The sequence below is a fragment of the Polypterus senegalus genome, chromosome 3 (genome assembly GCF_016835505.1).
Source record: "Polypterus senegalus isolate Bchr_013 chromosome 3, ASM1683550v1, whole genome shotgun sequence".
NCBI classification, from domain to species: domain Eukaryota; kingdom Metazoa; phylum Chordata; class Cladistia; order Polypteriformes; family Polypteridae; genus Polypterus; species Polypterus senegalus.
Genome location: NC_053156.1, coordinates 293,802,860 through 293,821,630, shown reverse-complemented (window position 1 = coordinate 293,821,630; position 18,771 = coordinate 293,802,860). Strand labels below are relative to the sequence as shown.

General features: G+C 42.6%; 1 protein-coding gene across 1 annotated transcript in view; it reads right to left on the bottom strand.

The window, feature by feature from the left end:
- runx2a (RUNX family transcription factor 2a) overlaps positions 1 to 18,771 on the bottom strand; it is a 125,051-nt gene that overhangs the window by 53,881 nt on the left and 52,399 nt on the right. Inside the window, exon 4 of the mRNA XM_039749448.1 lies at positions 2,660 to 2,836. Coding sequence (XP_039605382.1) covers positions 2,660 to 2,836 — 177 coding nt within the window. The remainder of the gene's footprint in view (positions 1 to 2,659; positions 2,837 to 18,771) is intronic.

Below are 18,771 nucleotides of genomic sequence, written 5' to 3'. Positions count from 1 at the left end.
TAGGTATTCTAAGGCTACATATTAATAATACAATAGGGGACAGTAGAGCAATATATATATTACTCTACCAAGATAAAACACAGACAGATGATTTATTCTTGTTAAATAAATACACCTGTTGTTGGTTTTAATTGCTATTCGGTGTGTGTGCGTGTGTGTGCTTGCGTCTGGCACTGTCTTTCCATCTCAGTATTCATTACAGTTTATTTAACATGACAGTACTTTCTGATATTAGCTTATTAAACACCCATGAAGCGTAAATAATTTTAAGCTATGGTACAAATGTACCAGTAGTAAACGATTTTTTGTTATTGATGTCGAACACTTTGTTACCGTATATACTAGATAGATAGATAGATAGATAGATAGATAGATAGATAGATAGATAGATAGATAGATAGATACTTTATTAATCCCAAGGGGAAATTCACATAATCCAGCAGCAGTATACTGATACAAAGAAACAATATTAAATTAAATAGTAATAAAAATGAAAAGAATTAAAATAAAATTAATGTTCGCATTTACTCCCCCGGGTGGAATTGAAGAGTCGCATAGTGGGGGGGAGGAACGATCTCCTCAGTTTTTACATTTTCTTGCCTCCTCCAATCTTGCATCAGTTTCTCAGATGAATTGAATTTTGTTGCAACAGCACAGTTGCCAATTTCTTTCGCCACTTCAACAACGTTTAATTTAAAACCAGTTTTATATTTTCTTCTGATCGAACGCTCCATCGTAGATAAGGGATGCTCTTACGATAAAGGTGTGAAATACAAAATACACAAAACAGTGCAAACGCCGCTTTGGAATAGTTTGGCTATTACCATGTAGTCACGTAGGCACAATAGGGAGAGCGAGAGGTTAGGAGTATACGCTGATACAGCGCATTGCCGGACCAACATAGAGAAAAAAGGCAGTGTGCCCCGTGGACTCTCTCTCTGACCAATAGGGTGAGTTTTTCGCATTCAACTTATATGACCGACATTATAAAATACCAGAAATTATATGGTAAAATCAAGTCCCGACTCATCCGTGGGATAACTTATCCTCGAGTATATACGGTAATTTACGATAATTCTGGTTAGTTAAGTTTGACTAGTTTGTATTGTCACGCACGTGTGAGTAGGAGGACGTTGTACGGACCAAGTGAAGGGTAATTCCACGCCAGGCCACGGGGTGGCGGGGTGCACTTAACCTTCTTCCGTTGTCTTAGCAGACCAGCCAAGGGAAAACCTCTCTGACCCATCCTTGAAGACGTCACTTCCGTTTCCCGGTGCCTGAGATGTTGTCACTTTCAGTTTTGACAAATGTTTGTGGTGACATCACTTCCGGTTTCGGCTCTTACGATGATGTCAGAAGGAGGTCACTTCCGGTTCCTGTTCACCACTTCCGGTCTTCCCACTTAAAACCACCATCTTAATAAACCTCGGTCAGTTCATGTCTGGACTCCAACCAAGACACTTCTGTCAAACAAATCAACCCATTGCAGCCAGGGATAATATACGGGTGGCTGCCTCAAACCTTTTTAAGTGTGTCGAGTCTGATCTTTCGCAGTATGTAACGTTATTTTCTTTGTTGTCTAAGTTAGACTTGTTCGTATGTAATGTTATCTTCTTCAAATAAAATCATAAATGGAAAAAAATATATTAGCAAAATGCAGCTACACTTGTGCATGTATGTTCAACATTCATATCTGCCTTTACCTGGCTAGGGGGGCCTTGGTAACAGAAGGCCAGGGAAGGGGTCGATATCCCCTTTCTATGCCAAGATTTTACAGTGGCTTCATCGGGATGGACTGAGCAGCATCACTTGGGAATCTGGAAGGTCTACACAGTGGTCAACTCCCTGCTAGTACACTAGGTGGCAGCATCCTGTCTCGCCAGCCCTAGTATGGACACACCTGCAGGGCAGCCTGAGAGTTGAGGTCTCTTGGGTCTGCCCTGTTGGGTTCTGTGAGGGGGCCGTCAGAAGGGAGCTCTAACATACAGATGGTACAAGGACTGTGGTGGTCCTACCTGACCCGGGTGAGTAATAGATTAAGCACCGGAAGTACTCCCGGGTATGCAGTTAAAAGAGAGCCCTCCATTTGACTCTGGTGGAGTGGAGGGGAGTGTGGAGGTGTAAACAAAGGAAAAGGAAGAGAAAGAAGAGCGAGTTGGGCTGAATGTATTGTTTAAGTTAAAAGCACCTTATTGGAACTGGGACTGTTGTGGTGCAATTGTGTCTGCAGGTACGCCCTCTAGAGGCCACAACATGTACACATACGTTTATCCACTAAACCCACTGTTTTAGTCCTGTAACTTACCACCATTTTTGACCATGTCGAGATGCCACTGCTTTGCTCTGAATGTGTAAGATGAGTACCCAGTGCGGCTGTGACATTAACGTCTTGACCCAAACTGCCCACTTCCTCCTTCCTCCTCCAATGGAGATGCTCCATTTCTTAACATTTCTCTCTTTTTTGCTAACTTTCATCTTAGTGCATTCCGTTTCCACTTTACATTTGGTTTCCCACAGACCACCCCACAGGCTGCCCTGGTCCTAATCCTGACCCAACCACACTTTGGCTGTCCCCTTCATACTCACACTCACACTCCTCTCACTCCAGCAGGTTTCCCTGACAGAGGGGCTTGACCCGTGTCCTCCTTGTCGCCCTTACCTGATATCTGGGTTTGGCCCTGTGGGTTAAAGGGGGCCGGCGCTGAGTTGAGGGAGGGGCGGGGGCTTTGTGTCTGAACACTGACTCTCATTGTGGACTGTCGAAGACGCTCCAGCTCGCTCAAGCGCTCGGAAAACAAACCAGGCTTCGGCTGGTCGTCGAGCTTCTGTCTGTGCCCTGCAGACGCCAGGAGAGAGAGAGAGAGGAAGAGGGGGGAAGAAGGGAAAGGAGTCTCTTAGCACACAATTCTTATCATCAGAGAAGAAAGAAACTACACATCTTCCCGTGGCTTTCCCATTTAGATCCTCCTATGACACTTGCAGGCGTCCCGCCAAAAGGTTTAAAAAATGATTGCCACTGGGAGCTGGATGAGCAGCAGGCTTGCAATAAAAAAGAAATATTAGCTTGAAGACAATGCTGGCCGCCGGTCAAATCATGCTAGGGACCTCTTTGGAGCAGTAATAAAGAGAAAAGAACATTGGCTACACATTCATTTAACAAACATTTGACTTATGGAGGGTATTTAAGCACAAACTCACAAGGTGCCATTTCACGGGAGGTAAACGGTACTTTCAAAGAGCAGCACTGTTTTGGGGCGGCACGGTGGTGGAGAGGTTGGCACTTCTGCCTTAGTGATCCCGTGTCCTGCATTTGAGAGCAAGATGGCACAAGGCAGTGCCTAGCCTGGGTGGGATAGCATTACCTGGCCTGGGTGCCACCCCAGGATGCATCTTTAATAGACCCCTCCCCCCACAAGTGCTGAAAGTGGGCAGCAGCGTTATACAGCTGCAGTGACCCAGTCTGCTGCAAAGGCTCTTGGGAAGTGTGGAATTTATTAGAGTCTCTGAGAGCCTGGAGGTGACCTGGAAGTTTGTCATGGCAGGGCTGAAGTCTACTGTTACATACGGGCGTCCTTCCACTTCATTCAGAGTAGAAGACAGAGCTTAACTAGCGAGGAGGAGGAGAAGGAAGGCTGGGGGGTTAACGAAGAAGCGCTTTCAAACTACCTGCTATAATTCATATCATTTACTGTAACAAATATGATATGTGGCTATGCTGGGGTCTCGCTGAGTACAGGGGTCACAACATCTTTAAAGTGTCAAAGTTTAAATTGTGGATTTGTTTAATTGTATGAACTTAAAAATAAAATCTTAAAAATATAATTAGGGTGTTCTTGTCTGTGCTGCTGCTTCACAGATCCAGCATCCTGGGTAGATGCCCATGTGGAGTTTGCATGTTCTCCTTTTGCCTGCCTGTGTTTCCATCCGGGCTAATTTAATGTGTGTAACGGCAATTACAAAGGTTTCTCTAATAACCAATTGGCATTAACACATGACACATTAAGGATAAGCTAATGGAGTAATGGCGGCGGAAAATGGGGTCATTTGTGAATAATAAATTAAAAATCAGTCATTTCAGGCAGAACTGGCAATTATACACACTAGCAATGTATGAATCTATCTATTATATAGTACCTATTCTATCTATCTATCTATTATACAAGGGGAAATCAAAAAGAAAAAGCAATTTGAAAATTTTGCTGTAACAACAATGGATAGAAACTGGCGCTATACAGCACAATGTCTTATGGGTAGTTTGAACATGCATAGCACAGCACAGCACTCTGCCATTAGTTTAGCTGAAGCCGAGGTCAAATGAAGATGAATGTTCTGATGTGGGATTGCACCTTTGTTGAACAACATGCCGTAGTGAGATTTCTTTCCATTTTTGGCATTCTATATAATGCCTAATTTCACACATTGATGGTAACATATATATATATATATATATATATATACACAGTGGTGTGAAAAACTATTTGCCCCCTTCCTGATTTCTTATTCTTTTGCATGTTTGTCACACAAAATGTTTCTGATCATCAAACACATTTAACCATTAGTCAAATATAACACAAGTAAACACAAAATGCAGTTTTTAAATGATGGTTTTATTATTTAGGGAGAAAAAAAATCCAACCCCTGTGTGAAAAAGTAATTGCCCCCTTGTTCAAAAATCACCTAACTGTGGTGTATCACACCTGAGTTCAATTTCCTGATTACTGCCACACCTGTTTCAATCAAGAAATCATTTAAATAGGAGCTGCCTGACACAGAGAAGTAGACCAAAAGCACCTCAAAAGCTAGACATCATGCCAAGATCCAAAGAAATTCAGGAACAAATGAGAACAGAAGTAATTGAGATCTATCAGTCTGGTAAAGGTTATAAAGCCATTTCTAAAGCTTTGGGACTCCAGCGAACCACAGTGAGAGCCATTATCCACAAATGGCAAAACATGGAACAGTGGTGAACCTTCCCAGGAGTGGCCGGCCGACCAAAATTACCCCAAGAGCGCAGAGACGACTCATCCGAGAGGTCACAAAAGACCCCAGGACAACGTCTAAAGAACTGCAGGCCTCACTTGCCTCAATTAAGGTCAGTGTTCACGACTCCACCATAAGAAAGAGACTGGGCAAAAACGGCCTGCATGGCAGATTTCCACTGTTAAGCAAAAAGAACATTAGGGCTCATCTCAATTTTGCTAAGAAACATCTCAATGATTGCCAAGACTTTTGGGAAAATACCTTGTGGACTGATGAGACAAAAGTTGAACTTTTGGAAGGCAAATGTCCCGTTACATCTGGCGTAAAAGGAACACAGCATTTCAGAAAAAGAACATCATACCAACAGTAAAATATGGTGGTGGTAGTGTGATGGTCTGGGGTTGTTTTGCTGCTTCAGGACCTGGAAGGCTTGCTGTGATAGATGGAACCATGAATTTACTGTCTACCAAAAATCCTGAAGGAGAATGTCCGCCATCTGTTCGTCAACTCAAGCTGAAGCGATCTTGGGTGCTGCAACAGGACAATGACCCAAAACACACCAGCAAATCCACCTCTGAATGGCTGAAGAAAAACAAAATGAAGACTTTGGAGTGGCCTAGTCAAAGTCCTGACCTGAATCCAATTGAGATGCTATGGCATGACCTTAAAAAGGCGTTCATGCTAGAAAACCCTCAAATAAAGCTGAATTACAACAATTCTGCAAAGATGAGTGGGCCAAAATTCCTCCAGAGTGCTGTAAAAGACTCATTGCAAGTTATCGCAAACGCTTGATTGCAGTTATTACTGCTAAGGGTGGCCCAACCAGTTATTAGGTTCAGGGGGCAATTACTTTTCACACAGGGCCATGTAGGTTTGGATTTTTTCTCCCTAAATAATAAAACCATCATTTAAAAACTGCATTTTGTGTTTACTTGTGTTATATTTGACTAATGGTTAAATGTGTTTGATGATCAGAAACATTTTGTGTGACAAACATGTAAAAGAATAAGAAATCAGGAAGGGGCAAATAGTTTTTCACACCACTGTATATATATATATATATATATATATATATATTTAATAAAAGAATATGTGTCTGTTTGTTTGGCTACTATGTCTCTGTCATTTTATAAGATGACATTAACACTGTTTTTATGAATCCCCATACCAAATGGCATATAACAGAGAGATATGCATTGCATTTCTCATTCTAACCGATGGCACATCCCAAACATTTGTAGGAATGCATTTTATTACCACAAATGTTTGTGATATGCCATCTGTGGGAATGACAAATACAGTACGATGCATTTTATCATTACATGCACTTCAAAAGACATTTCAAAAGACAGTTCCAACATTAACACTGAGATCTACTGTATGCTGATTACTTAGATTTCAACTTGTGTATATGTACTGCTGAAATGGTTAGTGTTTCCTTATCCAGGCAGGAGGTCATTATAATAGATGGACAGTGGGAAACTGCTGAATGGGGCCCTGCATTTTCCCTGTACATTAAGTGGCAGCATCCCTCTGATGTTCAGCTCCACTCACTACTCTGACACATCGACCTGATCTTATATACTGTATAAACGTCTATGCGTGGAAGTGTGTGTGTATGTCTGTCCAGCCCAGAAATGCGAAGCTACGGTGTGAAGTGCAATGAAAGCGACTCTGTCACTAAAGAGAAACTCGCTTAGCTGCTAATACACAGGCGAGGTGAGCACATCGGGAAAACAAAACGAAAGTGCCAGAGTTCGGGGTTTCTAGGAGCCCGGGCTTTTTACAGCATGGACTTACACAGCTAGTGTATATATACTGTATATATATATATAGTGAGTGCCATGGAGGAGAAACAGGACAAAATTGAAAGTGCCAGGGGATGGACAAGCAGAAGCCGGAGGCCAGGAGCAGTTTCATCTTCCAAACGTTAGGTGGCAGTGGTCTGCTGGAGGCACACCAGCTTTGACACCTGCAGGGGCTCATGGGGACAGGAGTCTGGAAGTCCAGACCCCTCAGGGTAACTGGGTGCCACAAGGGGGTACAGTTGGGAGTGGACTACCCTGGTCGGTCCCCAAAACAACCCAGAAGTAGACCCCACAAGCTATGGCGGGTCACCAAAGGCCATTCTGGGTCTAAGATAAAAGGAGGCCATTGCGTTACCCTGGGGACATCTTGACTCCAGCTCATATGAACCCCTGCAGGTTTCCAAGCTGGGATGCCTACAGAGGACCAGTGCCACCTAACATATGGGGGAATAGAACTGCTCCTGTTCTCCAGCTTCTGCTTATCCATTACCTGGCACCTTCCATTTTGTCCAGAGGTTATGCCATCATCCTGTCAGGATGCCCATCTGTCCTCCATGGCATATATTAAACACACATAGATACAATGCTCTGTGATGGTTCATAGCCAGTCCAATTCGTTTTTATTTTATAAAACCCTTTAAGCAGTGAGTGCCATCCCAACATGCTTTACAAGGCAAGGAATAATAAGCCAAGACGCTGCCACACCAGTGTTTTACAAAAGGTTTCTATTCATTCAATTCAGTTTAATTTTTTATTATTACATTTACAGCCTTTCACCCTTCACTGCACTCTTAATCCCACATACGTGGCACTACAGAAAAAAAGACCAATTTAAAGAATCAGTGCAGGACAATAAGGAATCCTAAGTGAATGTGATGCAGGCATGCAGGCCAAGGGGTGGCCAGAAGCTGTCACACATAAGTCCAGTGGGCACATGAGTGGGCATTTTTTACTGATTTAAGTAAACAGAAGAAGTTGAAAGTGCTGACTACTGCATGATGCCACCAGAGCTTGCTTTAATATGAATTAGGTGAGTTATGTCAGCAGACACTGAGAAGTCTCAGCTCATGTGATGCCAGTTGCAGTGGGCCGTGCTGTCATCAGCAAATAATTGACGTCGGCAGCTTCTTTAGGCACAAAGACGAGACTGTAGTGAGATGCTTGAGTGATTAACATCACAGGATCAGTCAGAACTCTTGTTTTAGGAAATGAGTCTGGTGAGCTGGAGGAAAGTCCCTGAAATCCCAGAGAACACAAAACAAAAGACTAGACGCGGGCACAAACAGAGAGACGGGCCGCAGTGAGCAGATGGAGGCAGAATACACAAGAGCCACAAGAAGAGTTAGGAAGTAGAAAAGTGAAGAAGAGGAAGAGAGACGGAAGAGGAACTGAGTTAATAGAAGAGTCGAGGAGCAATAGAATTGGAAAGGCTGGGTGTCCTGTCACGGCCGGACAACGAGTTTAATGAGTCGAGATGTGTGCGAAAGGCGAAATAAAAAGAAAATGAAGCGACCAAAACCCGGGCGAGAGGCACAAATCACAGTCAATAATCAGGTAATGAGGCAAAAACTTGGCAAGACACGAAAGATAACCACAAGAGAAGTTAAAAGGCTGACCTTTTATCCTGTCTGTTAATTAATTCAAGGTTATGACCCCAGAGACCACGCCTCCTAGAAACCCAGGACACAACCTTACAACGGTTCACAAAAATGGCTTCCATAACAGGAAAAGGCTATAAGACCTCAAATTACGATACTGGGACGTGGCAGGCCAGTGAAGCAAAAAAAGTGTCGTAGAAAAGAGGGCAGAGGGGTCATATGGCACTAGGGCACTTAGACTTTGAACCCCAAGTGTGCCAGGTCACTTTGTATTTCTCTTTCTAACTGAAACAAAATCTTTAGTGATATTCAATTAATTATCATGATTATTCATGGTGGCTCCAAAATCTGTACTAACCCCTACTTTCTCTTCTATTCATTTTCTGGTTTTCTGTGTTGCCGATGTGAGTCACCATCACCTGATCCTACTAATCAAAGCACCGTGATGTCCCTACATTGATGGATAAAACACCAGAAGTCCACATGACCATCATCATCAAATTCTTCCATGAGAGCCCTGAATACAATCAGGACTGATTGAGGCCATTTATGTTAGGTACAATGCCTAGAGGGGGCTGGGTGGTCTCGTGGCCTCAGACCCCCTGCAGATTTTTTTTTTTTCTCCAGCCGTCTGGAGTTTTTTTTTGTTTGTTTTTTCTGTCCTCCCTGGCCATCGGACCTTACTTTTATTCTCTGTTAGTTAGTTAATTAACGTGCTATAGAAATAAATTTTGTTGTTGTTCTGTCTACAGTATGTATATCTATTATATAGTGCATTTCCTATCTATCTATCTATCATATAGTGCCTTTCATATCTATCTATCTATCTGTTATATAGTGCCTTTCACATCTATCTATCTATCATATAGTGCCTTTCCTATCTATCTATCTATATGTTATATAGTGCCTTTCACATCTGTCTATCTATCTATCTATCTATTATATAGTGCCTTTCCTATCTATATCTATCTATCTATCATATAGTGCCTTTCACATCTGTCTATCATTCTATCTATCATATAGTGCCTTTCACATCTATCTATCTATATGTTATATATTGCCTTTCATATCTATCTATCTATTATATAGTGCCTTTCCTATCTATTCCTGGCCTAGTTCAATGTTGCCTTTCATATTGTCTGAATTCTGTTCTGTAAAGCCTTGCACATTTCTTTTTATATAGTTATATAGTGCCTTTCATATTGTTTGTCTGTAAGGTATAATGTGCCCATCCTCTACCTATGTAAAATAGATAATATGAAAGTAAACAAGTTATAGATAGATAATATGAAAGGCACTATATACAGCAACTGAAAATGAAAGCCAGTATAACACTTACAGGCTGTCAGCAGTCTTTAAAAGCAGTATCTAACAGAACACATAGACGATACAAAAGGCACTCCAAACAATTCACATAGACAGTAAAGGCATTATTAAAGGTATTATTACTCACCGATAATATTAAAGTTACTACATAACTCATATATAATCACTATGAAAGGCACTATATAGCTGATGCAGACAGGCCTTATGAAAGGCACTCTATAACATCCATATAAAAACATGTTGACAAATAAAAACGGTACTATAAAACTCAGATATACCTTTCAACAGGAACTATATAACTCATGCAATATGAAAGGCACTACATGAATCAGACAGATACAAATTATGAAAGGCATTATACAACTTGTAGCTTGTCAATATATAAGGTGCTATATAACTCATAGATAGATACCCAATAGGAGAGGCACTGAAGAACTTATAGACAGACAGAAAGACCACTAATTTGGAAAGCACTGTTTAACACAGAAAATGCAAAGCACTCTATACCTCACGGATAAACAGACAGTATGAAAGGCGCTATATAACTCATGGATAGCCACGAAATATGAAATGCACTATTTAACTCAATGATCATAGTCATGATGCAAAAAGTTACAAAGCCCAGAAGAGGACACACACTATGAACACTATGGAGGGGCACTGGCTAAAGGATCAGCGGAGAGCTTTTATGTTCAAGGCCTGCACTGGCAGAGCTTATAAAGACAGCCACAGGGAGAAAAGCGAGACAAGGGGTCCCAGCGAGCCGCTCTGGGCCTGTGCCAGCAGTGTGGGTGGTCCATGTGTTCCAGGCTGCAAGAAGGAAAGCAGGCCAGGAAATGGCCCACGTGCAGTCACGCACACACACGCACACAAACACACACACATTCCCGAGCTTCTTTTCGTAAATTGACAAGACTGTCTGCTGGCCGGAGACGCACTGTGGAGCTCTGGCGGCAACATTTAAAAAGATTCTGGAGCAGCATCTTGTAGGGGCCGCAAGTGTTTCACCAGGCTGGCTTTGTAAGGGTGCCCAAAAAAGGCACTGCACCCCAGAGGGCACCCGCCTCCATCTGTCAATTTGCCACATAAGGAGCGTCTGATCTGAAAATGTGAGCCCAAGGCCCGGCTGGTGCTTCACAAGGCCACAGCTTCCAGGAATCGAGCATTGTCATTTGTTTTGCATATGGCTGAGCAGCCAGTAAACAACAACAAGAAGATCTGTGAGACGAGAGAGACAGAAAGAGGAAGAACTGGACACTTTCCCAGACAGGCAGCATGATGTCATGCCGGAGACTCACGCAACCGACAGACCCAGAGGGGAGTGCTGTGCAGCTCTCAAAGAGGAAGTCCACCAGCAGGCTTCGCTGGGCACATTCAAATCAGGGTAACCATCACTGGCAGAGGGCAATGTGGCGCTCTGCTCGTCTGGTTTTGGCGCATTCTCACAGCTCACTTGTATATTTAGCTGGAGGACATGAGTTATAGTCATTTTGTGACAGAGAGAGAAATAATTATTTGCGTGTCGCATGTTATTCACCATAGCGAGGCGTGGTAGGGCAGGGCAGCATGACAGGCTTGAGTAATTGACTCCATAGGAGTTAGCAAGAGGCCCGGACGCACTGATGAACAATGATGAACATGATGGTAGGGAAAGCCACCAAAGGTTCTGTGCCAGCCACAGCAGATGGTCACAGCAAAGGCCCCTGCACAACACAGGTGTCCACTCTTATGAGACAATAGTCCATCTACCATGGATTCAGAAAGTGTGCAGACTCCTTCACTTCTTATACATATTTTTATGTTGCAGCTCAGTGCTAAAATCCTTTATATTTAATTTTTTCCTCAGGATTCAATACCGCAGGATGAGAGCGCGAAAATAAGATTTTAGGAATCGTCACCAATGCATTTATTACAAATGAAAAAAAAAATGAAATCTCAGATTGACACCAGTATCCAGACCCTTTACTTTGGTTTGGCTTGTTTGATGGGGCGGCACGGTGGCGCAGTGGGTAGCCCTGCTGCCTCGCAGTTAGGAGACCCGGGTTTACTTCCCGGGTCCTCCCTGCGTGGAGTTTGCATGTTCTCCCAGTGTCTGCGTGGGTTTCCTCCCACAGTCCAAAGACATGCAGGTTAGGTGCACTGGCGATTCTAAAATTGTCCATGGTGTGTGTGTGTGTGCCCTGCGGTGGGCTGGCGCCCTGCCCGGGGTTTATTTCCTACCTTGCGCCCTGTGCTGGTTGGTATTGGCTCCAGCAGACCCCCGTGACCCTGTAGTTAGGATATTGCGGGTTGGATAATGGATGGATGATTTGTTTGATCATCACCGAGATGTTTCTACACACCTCACTTGGAGTCCACCTGTGGTCAGTTCGATGGATGGGACTGATTAGGGAAGGCATTGACCAAAAAAACAGGAGACAGAGCTGGGGGTGGCAGAGTTAAAGATGCTAAGATTTGAGTTGGGTATGACGAGGGAGTACAGGATTAGAAATGAGGACATTAGAGGGTCAGCTCAGGTTGAACGGTTTGGAGACAAAGTCAGAGAGGCGAGATTGCATTGGTTTGACATGTGCAGAGGAGAGATGCTGGGGTATACTGGGAGAAGGGTGCTAAGGATAGAGCTGTTAGGGAAGAGGAGAAGAGCAAGGTCTAAGAGAAGATTTATGGATGTGGTGAGAAAGGACATGCAGGTGATGGGTGTAACAGAACAAGATGACGATGACAGAAAGAGAGGGAAGAAGATGATCTGCTGTGGCGACCCCTAATAGGAACAGCCGAAAGAAGAAGAAGAAGATCAAACAGCACTCATCATTCCAGAATTGCATTTTATTAGTCATCATAGAAAGCAGGAGACAGAGATGGAGGTGGCAGAGTTAAAAATGCAAAGATTTGCATTGGGTGTGATGAGAATGGACAGGATTAAAAATGAAGACATTAGAGGGTCAGCTCAAGTTGGATGGTTGGGAGACAAAGTCAGAGAGGCGAGATTGCGTTGGTTTGGACATGTGCATTGGAGAGATGCTGGGTATACTGGGAGAAGGGTGCTAAGGATAGAGCAGCCAGGTAAGGCCTACGCGAAGGTTTATGGATGTGGTGATAGAAGACATGTAGGTGATGGGGGTAACAGAACAACATGACAAGGACAGGATGATATGGAAACAGATGATCCGCTGTGGCGACCCCTAACGGGAGCAGCTGAAAGAAGAAGAAGAAGAAGGGAAGGCAAACAAATGTCTATAGAAGGCCCCACAGGTGAGCAAAAAAAACCCAAGCTGTGAGTTCAAAGGAATCGCCTGAAGAGCTCAGAGACCAGAATTGGGTGGTCAAGACACAGATGTGGGGAAGGCCACAGCAAACATTTCTGCAGCTTTCAAGGTTTCCAAGAACACAGTGCACTCCATAATTCTTAAACGGAGTAAGTTGAGAACAACGATGATATTCTTCCCAGAGCTGGCCACCCAGACAAACTGATCATGGGAGAAGGTGTAATGATAGGAGAGGTGGCCAAAAACCACAATAGTGACTTGTGAGTAACTGTGTGGAGACGGGAGAAATGCAGAGAAGGACAACCATCCCTGCAACACTCTACCTATCTGGGCTTTATGGCAGAGTGGTCAGACAGAAGGCTCTCCATAGTAAAAGACACATGGAAGCCCACTTGGAGTTTGCAATAAGGCTACTAAAGGACTCTCAGAATGAGAGAAATAAGATTCTCTGGTCCAATGAATGCAAGCTTAGCGTCATGTCTGGAGGACCCCTGGTATCACTCATCACCAGTGAACTCCCAGTTCAATGGTTAAGCATGGTGGTGGAAGCATCAGGCTGTGAGGTTGGGGACTGGTGACTCTGTCAAGCATAACATCTGGGGAAAGCCACACCAAAACTTTCTCTAGCATTGATGGTTCCCAAAAACAAAGTGCACTCCATAATTCTTAAATGGAATAAGTTGAGAACAGTAGTGATACTCTTCCTAGGGCTGGTCACCTGTCGGTAAGAGAGGTGGCCAAGAACTCAATAGCCACTTAGGTAGAGCTCCTGAGAACCTGTGTGGAAACACCTAGAAGGACAACCATCCCTGCAACACTCCACCTAACTGGACTTTATGGCAGAGCGGCCAAACCCCTAAACATTGTTCTTAAACTGCTGGACTATTTGCCCACGCAGTTGTTCACAAAGTGGTGAACCTCACCCCATTCTTGCTTGTGAACGAGTGAGCCTTTTGGGGATACTCCTGTTATACCCAATCATGACAAACACCTGTTTCCAATTAACCTGTTCACCTGTGGAATGTTCAAAACAGGTGTTTTTGAACATTCCTCAACATTCCCAGTCTTTTGCTGCCCCTGTCCCAGCTTTTTTGGAACGTGTTGCAGGCATTAAATTAAAAATGAGTGAAAATTTGCAAAACAACAATAAAGTTTATCAGTTTGAACATTCGATATCTTGTCTTTGTAATGTATTCAGTTGAATATAGGCTGAAAAGGAATTGCAAATCATTGTATTCTGTTTTTATTTACGTTTTACACAACGTCCCAACTTCATTGGAATTGGGGTTGTAGATAGATAGATAGATAGATAGATAGATAGATAGATAGATAGATAGATAGATAGATAGATAGATAGATAGATAGATAGATAGATAGATAGATAGATAGATAGAAATGAAAGGCACTATATAATACATAGATAGATAGATAGATAGATATGAAAAGCACTATATAATAGATAAATGGATAGATGTGAAAGGCACTATATAATAGATAGATGTGAAAGGCACTATATAATAGATAGATCCATGTCTCTGCGCCTCAGAGCAGAGGTGGCGGCACGAGGCGGAACTACACAAATATTAGACAGGTGGTTTAAATTTTATGGTTGATCGATGTATTCTTTATTTATAATTTGAGTTTGTCTACAGCAGTCGAGGAAGACAAGTTTTGAGGTAATGTTATACTCACAGGTTCTGACGCAAGGGAGTGGTGAGGTGTTGTTTGCTTGATTAGGAGAAGCAGGGAAGAATTTCATTGGACTCTTCACACGTGATGATATTGACAAATATGAACATGATGTATCTACTGTATATTTGTAACTGTGTGCAATGCTCTGTATAAAAATTAATTCATCCGCCCAAAATAGAACTCAAAGTTAAAGATGAGGTGTAGTGTATCTAAAATACTAGTGCCAATGACACATGAGATCAGCGGTTAATGATTCAAACTTGGAAATTCACACCACTTGTCTTCATGTTTTAAACTACACGTTAACATTTTTTCAATTTAGTATTTTTATTAGCATGTACAGGGGCATGAAAAAGTTTGGCCCCCCTTGACTAAAATGTCTTTTACTGTGAAAGGTTAAGTGAATCGAAAATGAACTGATCACCCAAAGGCATCAAGTTCAAGATGACACATTCCTTTAATATTTCATGCACGATTACATTTTTATTTCCATCATTCTCAGGTACAAAATACCAAAAAAAAATTCAGAGTCTGAAGCAAAGGTTTGGGACCCCGACATGGTCAGTGGGGGCTGGGTGGTCTCGTGGCCTCAGAAACCCCTTCAGATTTTGTTTTTTTTTTCTCCAGCCCTTTGGAGTTTTTATTTTTTTGTTTTTCTTCTGTCCTCCCGGCTATCAGTCCTTACTTTATTCTTTTTTATTCAGTATTTCCTAATCTTATTTTTATATTTTTTTTTTTTATAAACTTTTCCCTCTTCATCTTGTAAAGCACTTTGAGCTCCATCATTTGTATGAAAATGTGCTCTAGAAATAAATGTTGTTGTTGTTGTGCTAGTCAGTGAGCATCACAGCTTGTGAACACTTTTGTGTAGCCAGCTAAGAGTCTTTCGGCTCCTACTTGGGGTCTTTTTGGCCATTCCTCCTTGCAAAAGGCTTCTAATTCTGCAGGATTCTTGGGCCGTCTTATATACACGCCTCTCTCTTTTGAGATCTCTCCACAGATTTCCAGTGATGTTTAAGTCAGGGGCCTGAGAGGGCCTTGTGAAAACCATCAGCTTGCACTTCTTGAGATATCCCATTGTAGATTTGGAGGTGTGTTTCGGATCATTATCTCGTTATCCGTTTTACAGATGGTGTGATGTATGCTTCTGGACCTTGCTGGCATTTATTTGAATCCATTCTTCCCTCTCCCACTGACATGTTCCCTGTGCCACCGACTGCAACACAAGCCCAAAGTCTGATCGATCCACCACCATACTTAATAGTTAGAGACGTGGTCTTTTCCTAGAATTCGGCCCCCTTTTTTCTCCAGACATACCTTTGCAAATTGTGGCCACAGAGTTCTATTCTTGTCTTCATTGGTCCACAGGACTTGTTTCTAAAATGCATCAGGCTTGTTTAGATGTTCATTTGCAAACTTCAGACCCTGAACTTTGTGGCTGGGACGCAGGAAAGATTTTCTTCTGCTGACTCTTACCATGAAGGTCCTATTTGTTCAGGTGTCACTGCACAGTAGCACAGTGGACCATCACTCCAGAGTCTACTAAATCATCCTGAAGGTCTTTTATAGTCCAACAGGGGGGTTTTATTTGCCTTTCCAGCAATCCAACAAGCAGTTTGTTGGTCTTCCAGACATCGACTTGAGCTCCACCGTTCCTGTGAACTGCCATTTCTTAAAAACATGAACTGAGGAAACAGCTTTGCTATCTTCTTGTTGCCTTCTCCTACTTTGTGAGTCTCAATTCTTTTAATTTTTAGAGTTCTAGGCAGTGTGCTGCTTAGAGGAGCCCATGGCTACTGATTGTTGCCACAAGAGTCAGAGAATTTCTACATCTTTGACATTTACATCACCTGGGTTTTCCTAATGATGACTGATGGGCTAATGAAGGTCTGCGACCACCTTGGGAAAAGTTATTTGAGACCTCAAATATCCTGGGGTGCCCAAACTTTTGCACGGAGCTCCTTTCCTTTTTGTCACTGTACAATACACTACAATGCGCAAATCTGGCCTAAAATTCTGAATAGAAATGTGTCGTCTTTAACTTGATGTCTTTTGGTCATCAGTCAATAGCAGTGCTACCGGGGAGCAAAAACTTCAACTCCCAGCAGGCCCTGCAGTGGCTCTGATTGGACGCCTCCCAAGGGTGAGAGTTTCTCAGACACATTGACATTTTGTTGCAGCAGCGCAGTTACCAATTTCTTTCGCCACTTCAAGAATGTATTTTTAGCTTCATATTTTCTTCTGATCGAACGCTCCATCATAGATAAGGGATGCTCTTACGATAAAGGTGTATGAGGGTGTGAGATACAAAAAAACACAACAGTGCATACGTCGCTTCGGAATAATTCGGATATTACCGTGTGGTCACGTAGGCACAATGCATAGAACAAAAAGGCTGTGTGCTTCGTGGTTACTCTCTCAGGTGGGCCTTAGAATATCGTAATCTCTTGGACCAATAGCGTGAGTTTTCCGCATTTGACTTATACGACCGACATTATAAAATATCCGAAATTATGCGGTAAAATGAAGCCCCGACTTATCCGCGGGAGAACTTAAACATGAGTATATACGGTAATTTTGAGTGCATCTGCTGTCTAGAATAAAATTCATCTTGACTTATTTCAAGGTTTTTGTAGTTTATGAATTCAATAGCACACCTTTCTTTTTGCTTACTATTTACTGTGAAGTGCCAACGTTTTGATTTGGCCGTGGGATAGATGTGAGGTCGTTGTTCTGGCAATCTTTCCCATGATGCACCTGGAGTGTGGAATGGGTGATGTAATCAACGTGACCATATAAAGGTCACCACATGCATTCCCAGGTTATCCAAGATCGATTTACATATCAATTTTTCAATCCTTATTTTTATTTTTTATTTTTTTGTGACTCCGGCCAACAGAATCTAGCTCTGATCTATTGACTTGGAGTTTTGGCTAGATTTTCGGACCCTTAGACTTTCTTTCTGACTTTCGGTTTTTGACCCATGTCTGTTTTTTGACCGTGCCCTTTTCTCCTGGTCATCAGTCATAACATTTTTCACTGACTACCTTGAGGATGGAAGGGCACTCCTGCTATTATGTACTCATTAATCAGCCACAACATCAAAAGTAATTTAGAAGAAGAAGAAGAAATAAAACAATCAAAGCCTCCCTACTTTGCTGAAATATCCCCTTTTTCAAATGAATATCTGCGCGTCCCCTGCTGGAATGCCAGAGCTGGTGGAGAAGAATGCTGCATTCACATGAATTGGGGACTTTCAGAGATACCACTTGTGACGTCTCACTTTCCCACTTTGCCGCGGTCATGTGAAGTGCTAGTCAGCATTTTTTGGAGAAGTGGAAGGTTGATGTTGATTGGCTACTTTATCTGCACAGAATGCAATTAAGTGAGTGAGAACAAAAGGCTAACTGAATGTACTTACTGCGTGTGTAGTGCACTGCTGAGGACTAATCTGAGGGGTGAGAACTCAAGGCTGGCTAGCTCAAGACGCACTGTTTTCACAGAATTACTGTACTGGAAGCTAACATTTTGTATGAAATTTTAGCACTGGGAAGCGCAGCGTGTGACTGCTGCATTTAAACAGGAAGGCCTATACATCACTGCAATGGCTCTTTATTGCCCTAATTTTTATAAGGCATACTTAAAGGAAATCCTGTGATGAACTAACATCCTGTATAAGGTTATACTTATTTGGTGCTTAGTTCTGTCAGTAATGGCTCCTGTCCCCCCTGCAGTCCTGAATAATGTGAATCGGATGTAACAATTATTAAGGTAGGGTATACTGAAGACCACAACTAACTATAGGATGAAGCCACAAATGGCAAACTTCACAAACATGTCTGGCACTGGCCTCTGCCCAAACCCACCTTACACTTTGAGTGCCCGTCCTTTGTCCCCATCATAATTTACAATCAAGTCACTTAACCTTTCTGGATGCCAACATCATTCATTTATAAATATAAAGACACATTTCTCTTTGATGTCCCCCTCAGCTCCACAGTTTAAAATTACAAATCAAACAATTCAGACTTCCTGATTAAAGTTCACACTGCAGACTGTCATTTAAGGGCATATATTTCACTCACATCATCCACATGCTGC